Source organism: Scylla paramamosain, chromosome 15, assembly GCF_035594125.1.
Source record: "Scylla paramamosain isolate STU-SP2022 chromosome 15, ASM3559412v1, whole genome shotgun sequence".
NCBI classification, from domain to species: domain Eukaryota; kingdom Metazoa; phylum Arthropoda; class Malacostraca; order Decapoda; family Portunidae; genus Scylla; species Scylla paramamosain.
Window position 1 is genome coordinate 6,528,512 of NC_087165.1, and position 12,580 is coordinate 6,541,091.

Sequence of the window (12,580 nt, forward strand, 5' to 3'; positions counted from 1 at the left end):
CGCGGAATGTGCAAAGCTGTGACGATCGAGTGTCGTGTGCAGCACCTAAGGTCACGCACACTGAAGATGGGCACCCGACACCCCAGGCAGCCAAGCCCGCACCCCTCACCACACCGCAAGCCGCAGCACTGGGTGGGTTGAGGCCAGACGCACCAGGGAGTCCTTGAGATAGGAAAGATCTCCACTTGTAAGGATTCGTAAAGGTGTAGGTATTCTTATCCTACATCTTAAGAAGAGAGAGAGAGAGAGAGAGAGAGAGAGAGAGAGAGAGAGAGAGAGAGAGAGAGAGAGAGAGAGAGAGAGAGAGAGAGAGAGAGAGAGAGAGAGAGAGAGAGAGAGAGAGAACAGACAGGAAGACAGAAAAACAAACATAACAGACAGACAGACAGATATACATACACATACACATATACAGACATCAGGCCACCCATCCATCCATTCATCCATCCAGAGAGACAGAGACAAAGTGACAGACACATTCACAATCACCAAGCCAGCCAAAGACAGACAAACAAATACGAGTAGAATTTTAAGACGGTATGGTAATCTGGTCTCGCCACATTCCGTCCTCAGCTATGTCAGCGAGGAGAGACTCACACGAGGACAAAGCGCACAGTCGCGGTCAGAAGTGAAGTTCCCAGCCACACATACAGTACCTTCTCTAATTAAGCGTCTTCCCCTCGATCTCAAGTCCTCTAATCACAGAGTCACAGAAATGCAGTACATAACAGACCTTGCGGTTTTCACGAGGCGACCTGACCTAGGACTAAGGTGATAGAAGAAGAAAAATGCAGCAAAGCAGAAGGCTTTCTCCCCACCCTCTACTCCCTCCGGCATAAGCAGCACAGGAAACAGGTCGGAAATTAATACCATACGGGGTTAGAGAAGGAAAAACCCGAAGGAAATTTTATAGGAAAGATTGAAAATAGATAAAAAGAGGTGCCCCCATTTCCTGGAGGCAGAGAAGTTATTCTCTAACAAACAAATGTTGTTAGCCGCGGATTGGAGGCAAAAATTATCAAGGTAGCATCAAAAAGTCTCTACGGTGTTGCAGTCTATCTCGTCTTGAGGGAGTTCTTTCCATAGATGAACTACAAGCTGGATTTTTTTTTTATTTATTTATTTATTTATTTATTATTTATTTATTTATCTATTTATTCTTTTCTGTTCTTGATTCATGAGAGTTGAAGGATTCCTTAACAATTCTGCAACCGTTTCCTCGCGTGTAATTTGAAAAATCTATTGTGAAATATTTACTGTAGCCCATGTTATCAATGCCGTTGATGATTTTAAACACCTGTATTAGGTCGCCTCTTAGTCTTCTTTGTATTGCTGGGAATAGTTTTAGTTCTTTAAGACGCTCGTCGTATGATTTGTTTCTTAATCTTGGTATCATTTTAGTTACTCTACGCTGAACTCGTTCTAATTTATCTATGTCTTTCTGGTAATACGGGCACCATGCTTGAACACAATATTCCAAAAGGGGATGGACTAAAGAGTTGTACAATGTGGGGATTGTATCCTTAGATTTATATTAAAAAAGATCTGCCTTCTTTACGATTTCTGAACATTGATGGCAAGGTTTTAAACTACTCAATATTGTTACTCCTAAATCAATTTCGCTGTCTACACTTTTAAGTTGGTATCATTTAAAATATAGCTTGCTTTCCTCGTTTCGATACCCTATGTGAAGTACTTTACACTTACCTGTATTAAAACTCATTTGCCAGGGTTGCCCCCACTCTGACAATTTATTTAGATTATTCAGCATTTCTATTACTTTTTCATTAGAGACTACAGAATTCGCTATTTTGGTGTCATCAGCAAACTTCGATATTATACTGGTAACACCCTCATCTATGTCGTTTATATAAACAAGGAGGAGAACAGATCCTAAGACTGATCCTTGTGGCACTCCGCTAGTTACGTTAGTCCAACTGGATGCTTTTCCATTTATTACTACCACTAGTCTTTGTTTACGGTTGTTTAGCCTTGGGTACCATGTGATTTTAGTTTAATCAGTAAACGTTTGTGGGGGGAATTTATCGAAGGCCTTTTGAAAATCAAGATATATTATATCTACCGCTTTACTTTCGTCATACTGGTTCAGAATATCGTAGAAATCTAAGAGGTTCGCTGAGAATCTTTCATTTGCCACAGCCAATATAGACCATCAGAGAACTAGAAATTTAGAAAACACGATAAACACAAAGGAAGGAAGTAAGACATGCTACTCAACTATCGACTCTGACCACAATTAGTTGATTTATTATTGACCACATCGTGCGTACATTGTAATATTCAGTACAAAATCACGTTTTTTTTCTTGGTCCAATACAAAATGAAAATCAGGAATTAAAATTAGGAATACATACCATTTTCCCGTCTCTTCCTGCTTAGCTCGACCCGGCAGTGTAACATTAGCCTGTCGTAAACCTTGAATCACTCTCCATAGTCAGAGGACTAGGATATGAGGAGACACGCTAAACACACGAAAAGTAAGACATGCTACTCAACTATCGACAATGACCAAACATTCCACTTCCCACTATTCCTCCCTGCCTACCTCGACCTGACAGTGTTATATCAGATACAACCTGGCTTGAACATAGACTCACCTTACTCCTCGCTTCTCGTCCTCCTCTGAAAGCGAGCGCCTCCTATCTCCCCCTCCTGCCGATGCGTCAGGCCTCGCCACGGCGCTGGAGGTCGCCGAGCCGCCGTTGGAGGCTGGGTGGCTCGGGTGGGTCGGACGAACAGGCAGGTTGGTGTCGTTGACGCTCACGTAGAATGTGTCCACGTTGGCGAAGTCATTCTTGAACTGGGAGAAACTTTTCACCTGACAAAGGAAGGAGTGGTGATGGTGGTGGTGTGGTGATGGTGGTGTGGTGATGGTGGTGGTGGTGGTGGTGTGTGTGTGTGTGTGTGTGTGTGTGTGTGTGTGTGTGTGTGTGTGTGTGTGTGTGTGTGTGTGTGTGTGTGTGTGTGTGTGTCCCCAGAATGAAAAAAAAAGGAAATAATGAACGGAGATGAGGAAGAGGATAAGGAAGATGTGAGAGAGAGAGAGAGAGAGAGAGAGAGAGAGAGAGAGAGAGAGAGAGAGAGAGAGAGAGAGAGAGAGAGAGAGAGAGAGAGAGAGAGAGAGAGAGAGAGAGAGAGAGAGATTAATGTGTACCGCCATGTGATCTGCCTCAGTATCAATAGTCTGGATGTACTTACGAGCAAGTTCATGTGGCATTAAGCGGGATTTACTGCACCTTGAAGTGATAGAAGCACATGGGCGAATTATTCTTGTTCGCCTCTCCTTTTTTTTTTTTTTTTTTTTTTTGACTGCTCACTTTAGGGGTCACTGCAGCAAATTAACCTTCTCCAATGCGCCCCGTCTTCTGTGCCTTCCTCCGTCACAGCCATTATAAGAATATCTTCCTTCACTGCACCCGTGAACCTCCTCTTAGGTTTATTTTTCTCTCTCCCACCCGATAGATCCATCTCCACCATCTTCTAAACCAAACTTCTTGTCCTATCCACTCATACGCTGATGATACCACCCTGCACTTTTCTACGTCTTTTCATAGATGTCCAACTCTTCTGGAAGTAAACAGTTCACCCAGGGAATCCACAGAACGCCTGACTTCTGATCTCTCTAAAATTTCTGATTGGGGCAGAGCAAACTTGGTATTGTTCAATGCCTCAAAAATTCAATTCCTCCATCTATCAACTCGACACAACCTTTCAGACAACAATCCCCTCTTCTTCAGTGACACTCAACTGGACCCCTCTTTTACACTGAACATTCTCGATCTGTCCTTTACTTATAATCTAAACTGAAAACTTCACATCTCATCTCTAGCTAAAACAGCTTCCATGAAGTTAGGTATTCTGAGACGTCTCCGCCAATTTTTCCCCCCCTCCCCCCCCGGCCGCTGACTCTGTACAAGGGTTTTATCCATCCATGAATGGAGCATGCTTCACATGTCTGAGGGGGTTCCACTCATACCGCTCTTTTAGACAGAGTGGAATCAAAAGCTTTTCGTCTCATCAACTCCTCTCCTCTAACTGACTGTCTTCAGCCTCTTTCTCATCGCCGCAACGTTGCATCTCTTGCTATCTTCTACCGCTATTTTCATGCTAACTGCTCTTCTGATCTTGCTAACTGCATGCCTCCCCTACGCGCCTCGCTACACAAGACTTTCTTTTTTCTCTCATCCCTATTCTGTCCACCTCTCTAATGCAAGAGTTAACCAGTATTCTCAATCATTCATCCCTTTTTCTGGTAAACTCTGGAACTCCCTGCCTGCTTCTGGATTTCCTCCTTCCTATAACTTGAACTCCTTTAAAAGAAAGGTTTCATGACACTTATCCTTCAATTTTTGACCACCGATTCGTACCCAATTCGGGGACCGGCATCTCAGTGGGCTTTTTTTTTTTTATTAGATTTTTGTCGCCGTTGGCCGGTGTCCTTCCTACATAAAAGAAAAAAAATCGTCCTCCCATTGTATTCATGGTCTATTCTCCTGGAATGCCCGAGCCACCTCAGTTATAACCATTGCAAGCATGTCTTCTCGCATTCTATCCTTCAACCTTCTTCTCTTAGGTCTTCCTCTCTTTCTCTTGCCTGGTGCATCCTCCTTCCTAGATTTTCGTCTGTCATTCACATCTGTCGGGTGTGGAGCTGGTACAGCAGTTTATTCTGCCCTGCGTGTGCGAGCAGTTATCTAAGTGCCATTGGTTATTGTCACCTTACGGTAATCCTTCAAGAAAATCACATTGGTCCATTGACGCAAGGAAGCACACGAGAGATCGATCGTGAGACTGGAAGACGAAACGCACATGCAAAAAAAAAAAAAAAAAAAAAAAAAATGGTAATAATAAAAATATGAATAAACGTTTGCAATGAAATATTTGAATCTCATCCTTTATAACGTCAATGGGAAATTCTAAGAAGAAAAAGTAAAGATGACTGGTATGTTGCGTTTCTAAATTATAACATGGATTGTACGACGCCAGCGTACAGCCCGCAGTCTAAGAGGAGGATCCCAGTAGACCACACAATACAGCAGTTAAATTGAGGGATATACGAGGGAGGAGATAGGGAACTGTGATAAGGAAGGGAAACGAATTTATGTGAAGGGAAGATAGGAAGATTCAAGAAGGAAAAGATGAACGGTAGTGGCAAGGATGCTGAAAGTAGAGATACTAGGTTATAAGAAATTATAATAATAAATAAAATGAATGATTAACTTGAAACTAGATAGGAATAAATAAGAAAAAAAAAAGGACAGAGAAAGGGGAAAAAAAGGAACAGACCATGCAAGTAGAGGAACGAAAAAAAAACTATATAAGAAACGTAAAACAGAAGAAGAAAAATTTTAAAAAAAGAAAACAATCATGAAACGGAAACTAATTTTGACCGAAGCCTTTCAAAAAAAAAAAAAAAAGAAGAAAAAGAGAAAACACCAAGATTCATTCATCCACTCACTCAACCACTCACCCACCCAAGCAGCCACTCCCACCTGACTCACTCACCCTCTCACTCACTAACTCCCCTAACTCACTCAACTATCCACTCACTCATTGACTCACCTACCTCACCTACTCATCCACTCACTTACAAATCCACTTACTCACCTCTTGGCCCCAGGTGGTAAACAGGTGCAAGTGTCCCGTCAATCTGAACATTCGCCCCAGGTCCTTCACCACCTCCTCCCATAAGTTGATGGTCTTCATGTTGACTAGAACGGTCCTCTGTGAGTGAGTAATAGAGCTGCAGTGGGCTTAGTACATAGGTGTGTGTCTGCGTGCGTGTGTGTGTGAGTGTTAAGGATACTGTCTAAAGGAACCAACAAAAAATGAAAATGAAAATGAAAACGGAAAAGGAAAGAAAAGTCCCCATAAACATAAAGCTCCAAAAAGAAAGAAAGAAAGAAAGAAAATGTGATACAAAAAAAAAGAGTAAATGATGGAAAAGATAAAAAGAAAGCTGGCTAACTAATTCTATGGTGTTAAGGAGACGAGAACCAAGGATACAAAAAAAAAAGAAAAAGAAAATAATAAAAGCGAAAAGGAAAGTCCACATTAATTTTCTGGTTTAAAAAAAATGTTGAAATGTAAGATAAAAAAAAATAAGAGTTGATTATTTAGTTCCGCAGGTATGTGTGTGTGTGTGTGTGTGTGTGTGTGTGTGTGTGTGTGTGTGTGTGTGTGTGTGTGTGTGTGTGTGTGTGTGTGTGTGTGTGTGTGTGTGTGTGTGTGTGTGTGTGTGTGTGTTTAGTACATTAAGACATATGGCATATTTAACTAGACAATTTGCATATTTCCTTCTAACTATGCATAATATTTATAAATTAAACCTTAATTACTTGTTTCTTCTTTCCTTTGTTCTTTTTTACTTGACATTCCTCTTTTTCTTTCCTTTTTATCCGTCTTTCCCTTCCTCATACACTATTTTTGTTGTTATTCTTGGACTTCCTCCATTCATACTTTTTAGCCTTCTCAGTCTTTCCTCCTCCTTCTCTTCCTTTCCTCCATCACAAATCGGTCTTAAATGCAAGGCCTGGAATTTAAACCATCACGCTATACTTTTCATTCATTCGTTTTTCTCTCTCTCTCTCTCTCTCTCTCTCTCTCTCTCTCTCTCTCTCTCTCTCTCTCTCTCTCTCTCTCTCTCTCTCTCTCTCTCCTCCTCCTCCTCCTCCTTGACCCCTCCACATCCACACTGTACTTCCACCTACGATGTACATGCACCACTTCACACAACCATCACGCACTCACACTTTTCCCTCCACAAACAGAATTAGACGTAGACCTCAACTCTTTCTTACTTCCCTCTCAGATTCCATGTGGTTTTTCTATACAACATGGGTTATCCGTTCGCCGCAAACTTTCCCCCTTGCATTCCTTTGTTCGAAGCTGATTCAGGTGGGCAGCGCATGACCTTGACTGTAATACACTAATGCACTTGTCATCACACTCCTTACTTAGCATTAATCGAGCCTTCCCTTTCCACCCCCCCTCTCTCTCTCTCTCTCTCTCTCTCTCTCTCTCTCTCTCTCTCTCTCTCTCTCTCTCTCTCTCTTGCATGCATCTTCGTCTTTATGCAAATATACTCAGTAGTGCCTCACGTTTTCCCGCCTTCCATCACCTGTTTCCTCACCCTAACACGTTCTTCTTTCTCTCTTTCTTCCTCTTTCGCCTCCTCACATAAAATTATTGATCGTATTTTTCGTACTTTTTTTTTACCTCGTGACTCTTTCAACCTTTACCCTTTAGATCGTAATAGTTCCCCCCCCCCCTCTCTCTCTCTCTCTCTCTCTCTCTCTCTCTCTCTCTCTCTCTCTCTCTCTCTCTCTCTCTCTCTCTCTCTCTCTCTCTCTCTCCTCCTCCTCCTCCTCCTCCTCCTCCTCCTCCTCCTCCTCCTCCTCCTCCTCCTATCCTCCTTCCTCCTCCTATCTTTCGTCTCATCCTTACCTCCTGCGAATGGTCCAGGTTGTTGATGACCTTAATGGTGCGCCCCTCCCTCGAGCCCGGTTTGCTGTTCCCAGATTTGTTACTTTCCGCGGAGCTCTTCTTGGTAACCTCTCGCACGAGAGGTGACCCCGCCCGGACACTGTCGCTAACGTTAGTAGGATTCCAGTCTGGTCTCTGTCGCCCGTATGCCAGATTCTGGAAAGGGGTAGGAAAGGGTGGTGGTGGTGATGTGTGTATGCGTACTAGTGGCCACTGTGTGTGTGTGTGTGTGTATGTGTGTTTGTGTGTATGTGTATGTGGTTGTTTGAATGTCAGCGTGTTGAAAAAAATCAAAGGAACGCATTATTAAATTCCTACTGGAGGCAGCTTCTTAAGACCTGGGAAAAAAAAAAACATTAAGGACAAAGCAGCATCGAAGAGTCAACTGCTGCTTTACACACGCGAGAGTTGACGCTGCAGGTGACCGTCTGATAGGTGCATTATGAACCCTTACATTTACAGATACTGTGAATGTTTTCCTATTAACACACACACACACACACAGACACACACAATACAACACAACACACACAGGTTAAGAAAGACAGGAGCTGAAAAATAAGCAAGGTAAAAAAAAAAATAATTATTCTCTCTGAATTATAGCACTAAGTAAGTAAGTAGAGAGATCATTACATAAGTGTGCCTGATTCGACGTAAGAAAAAAAAATAGAGTCACATATAACGATACTGTAGTGGCTAGTGTTTGTATACTGGTGGGTGGGATGGATGGATGGGAGGATAAAGGACTGGGGGAGGTAACGGTAAGACAGCTTAGGCAACAAAGAGGAGGAGGAGGAGGAGGAGGAGGAGGAGGAGGAGGAGGAGGAGGAGGAGGAGGAGGAGGAGGAGAAAAGGAGGAGAAAAGGAGGGTTTCATTGAAGGAGTGTGTAAGAACTACAACGAATGCGTGGACCATGATTGCAAGGAGCCGGCTCTGGGAAAAGACGTGTGTGTGTGTGTGTGTGTGTGTGTGTGTGTGTGTGTGTGTGTGTGTGTGTGTGTGTGTGTGTGTGTGTGTGTGTGTGTGTGGCAGTGAGTTGAGTAGGCGGAGCTTCGGGTCGAGTCTCTTTGCAACGATATGTTGTCTACAGGAAGGGTGAATCATAAATACAGGGTGGTACAGGGTAGCATACAGTCTCCCTAATCCATTAAGTGTTTCCCAGGCAAGGAGTGGTGCAGAGGCAAGGAATTAGAAGCACTGTGGTGCGTGCCGCATTGGGAGTGACGCTAGGCTACTAAGTTGATTACCACAACACACATAGAAAGACTGTAAGGATGCAAAGAGAGAGAGAGAGAGAGAGAGAGAGAGAGAGAGAGAGAGAGAGAGAGAGAGAGAGAGAGAGAGAGAGAGAGAGAGAGAGAGAGAGAGAGAGAGAGAGAATACAATGACCAGCACTATACTCATGTGGTGTGCTGGGCGAGGCCATTCATCACCCTAACGACCACTCGTCCTAATAATATACGTACACCTGGAAGCAAAAATGAATCGTAATAGGGAAGGGAAGAAGGGACTGTGAGGTGAAAACGAAGGACAAACTAGTTAAATCTAGAAAGGTAACTACCTCAGGAAAGGAGAGAAATAGCTTAAGTGTTTACTACACAAATTGTAGAAGTATTTTGAATAAAATAGACTTACGTAGAGGAATAGCGTGCGTAGAGAACTTTAATATCATTGCTTTAACAGAAACTTGATTAGATATGTCAGGAAAAGTATTTAATCCAGAGGTTAAGATAGATGGTTTATACACTGTTCTATAAAGACAGTGAAAACAGGAGAGGAGGCGTCGCGTTATACGTTAGGGACACATTACAGTGTTGTATTAACAGTAGAATTAAAACAGATAGCAAAACAAAGTCGATATGGGTAGATATTAAGGAAGGACCACAGTCAGTAGTACTGGGAGTAGTGTACAGGCCACCGAACAGTACAAAGGAAATTAACACCTCACTATGGCAGGAAATAAATAGAGCAGGCAGGTACAGTCAGGTATGTGTGATAGATTTTAATTTTTAGGAATATCGACCGGGGCTTGATGGTGGGTAACAAGGAAGCGGAGGAATTTCTTAGGGTAAATCAGGATTTTTTTTTTTTTAAACAGGTAGTCGTAGAACCCACAAGGGAGAACAATATTCTAGATTTAATTCTTACTAACAGGGAGAAAGCAGTCACGCAGGTAGAGGTTGGAGGACAGCTAGGTAACAGTGACCATTGGGAAATTAGGTACAATTTAAAATGGGAAGAAACTTTTAGAAGCAAAAACACTAGTAAAGTACTTGACTTTAGGAGAGTAGATTTTGAGGAATTAAAAAGGAACCTCCAAGGAGTCGACTGGCAACGGATGCAGGGTGAGGTCAGGTCCGGGACGGAGTTGAGAGGGATAAGGCAGGATGAGAGAGGTGAGGTGAGGTGTGAGGGTGTAGGGCAAGAGGAGGAAAAATGTGTCCGAAAGGGGCGGAGGAGAGAGAGAGAGAGAGAGAGAGAGAGAGAGAGAGAGAGAGAGAGAGAGAGAGAGAGAGAGAGAGAGAGGGGAAGATAGGTGTGAATATGTTGGAGGGTCAGATCATGCTGAAATGAGAGAGGTGAGATCGAGGCGAGTAGATGAGGGGGTGGAGAGGATGGAAGGGGCCGAGATGAGGGGATGAGATGAAGCAAATGTAGATGAGTTGTATAAATATTTTGTAGATAAATTGCATACAGGTCAGTTAGCAAACATCCCGTATAGAACAATAAGATCACAGAAGAATGACCCTAAATGGATGACTGCTAGATTAAAACATTATAAAGGGCGGAAGAGAAGTATATATAAGAGATTAAGGGCAGGTGAAGTTTTAACGCCACAATATAATGAATTAAATAGAAAAGTCAGGAGGTTAACGAGGAGAGCTAAGGGCAGTTATTAATTAAAGGTATCCAGCCAGGCGAAGACGGACCCCAAGGAATTTTATCAGGTATACAGAACGAAAAATAAGAATAGGTCCATTAAAGGCAGCAGATGGGGAGCTGGTTAGTTCTGGGGAGAAGATTAGTAAAATTCTGAATGAGTATTTTTTATCTGTCTTCACCCAGGAAAACATACAGGATATGTCGAATAGTGAACAGATGTTTAGAGCAGATGAGAATGAGAAGTTGACATATTTTCCATAACTAAGGAGATAGTGGAACAGGAGATAGATAGGCTAAAAAAGTTCAAGACACCAGGACCAGATAAAATATATCCCAGAGTACTTACGGAATGCAAAGAGGTTATTAGTGAGCCGATAGTTTCTGTCTTTAGGAAATCACTTGAGTCAAGTGAGATACCAGTAATGTGGAGGCAGGCTAATGTAGTATCCATCTTTAAGAAAGGGGATAAAACTTTAGCGTCTAATTGTAGACGCTTAAGCTTAACTTCAGTTGTGGGTAAATTATTGGAGTCAATAACAGCGAGGAACATTAGGGAACATTTAGACAAACATAACTTGATAAATCAGTCACAGCATGGCTTTACGAAGGGCAAGTCTTGCCTGACAAACTTGTTAAGTTTTTACAGTAAAGTGTACGAGGCAGTAAATAATGGTGATAGTTATGACATATTATATCTGGACTTTAGTAAACCATTTGACATGGTACCTCATCAAAGGCGCCTGAGAAAGGTTAGGGCACACGGGATAGATGGGAAGGCATTAGGCTGGATAAGGTTATGGCTAAGCGACAGGCGACAAAGAGTTGTAATAAACGGCTCTAAATTGGTGGGGTGCCACAGGGATCAGTATTAAGGCCATTGTCGTTTTTAATATATTTCAATGACTTGGATAGTGGAATTAGTAGTGATGTTAGTAAATTTGCAGATGACACAAAGATAGGTAGATTAATTAGGTCAGAATCGGATGCCATCGCCTTGCAGGCAAATTTAGATAGGATGAATGAATGGACGGACAGATGGCAAATGCAGTTTAATATCAACAAATGCAAAGTACTTAGCGTAGGTAGGGGAAACCCACACAGTAGGTACACAGTAAACAACGAAACTCTGGTAGGTACAGGGTACGAGAAAGATTTACAAGTTATAGTTAGCTCTGAACTCCGTATATAGGAAAGCAATGCATAGAGGCCAGAAACAGGGCAAATAGGATATTATGATTCAGTTTTTAGGAGTGTTAAAAGTAGAAGGCCTGAAGTAATATTAAAGTTATACTTGGCGCTGGTCAGACTTCATGTAGACTACGCTGTGCAGTTCTGGTCCCCACATTACAGGAAAGATATAGATCTATTAGAATCAGTACAGAGGAGAATAACTAAAAGGATACAGGGGATGAGGAGTATTCCTCACGAGGCGAGACTGAAGCTGTTAAATTTACATTCTTTAGAGAGACGTAGGTTAAGAGGGGATCTGATAGAAGTCTTTAAGTGGTATAAGGGTTATAACAAGGGGGATGTAAGCAAAATTCTTAGGATCAGCAACCGGGGTAGAACAAGAAATGACGGGTTCAAGCTTGAAAAATTTAGGTTTAGGAAAGAGATAGAAAGAAATTGGTTCTGAAATAGAGTGGCAGATGAGTGGAACGGACTCAGTAATCATGTTGTTAGTGCTAGGACATTAGGGAGCTTTAAGAGAAGATTAGACTGGTTTATGGATGGGGATGATAGGTGGAAATAGGTAGGTATATTTCATACAGGGACTGCCACGTGTAAGCCTGGTCGCTTCTTGCAGCTTCCCTTATTTCTTATGTTTATTATGTTTCTTAATAACAAGACATCAAAAACTAACTACCATCTATGTTTCTTCCCTAGTATGTGTGTGTGTGTGTGTGTGTGTGTGTGTGTGTGGGTGGGTGTTTGTGGGAGGTAGGAGTACTTATACCATTCAAATTCACTAGGATTGTTGGTATCAGATCGCATAAGAATCGTTGTGTGTGCTGTATGTCTGTACGTGTCTGTGCATGTATTATGATTTTCCAAAACTTGTGCTACGCAGTGAACATATTAGCGCCCATGGAACAAACATCGCAGCTAGAACATTTTTCCCATGATTATCTGTAACTTTTAAAACACTTATTTTTGTATTTGTCTCTTAAACAGTTATCTAAGTAGCCT

The 12,580-nt window shown here is 42.2% G+C and overlaps 1 protein-coding gene and 1 long non-coding RNA gene across 4 annotated transcripts in view; one reads left to right on the forward strand and one right to left on the reverse strand.

Moving 5' to 3' along the window:
- LOC135107331 (echinoderm microtubule-associated protein-like CG42247) overlaps positions 1-12,580 on the reverse strand; it is a 100,063-nt gene that overhangs the window by 43,011 nt on the left and 44,472 nt on the right. For all 3 annotated transcript variants that reach the window (XM_064017041.1, XM_064017038.1, XM_064017039.1), the window contains 3 exons: positions 7,468-7,662; positions 5,629-5,745; positions 2,619-2,839 (listed from right to left, as the gene is read on the reverse strand). In XM_064017041.1, the coding sequence (XP_063873111.1) occupies positions 2,619-2,839; positions 5,629-5,745; positions 7,468-7,662 (533 nt within the window). The remainder of the gene's footprint in view (positions 1-2,618; positions 2,840-5,628; positions 5,746-7,467; positions 7,663-12,580) is intronic.
- Positions 1-12,580, forward strand: part of LOC135107332 (uncharacterized) — a 140,733-nt gene that overhangs the window by 35,272 nt on the left and 92,881 nt on the right. The gene's annotated exons all lie outside the window — the stretch shown is intronic.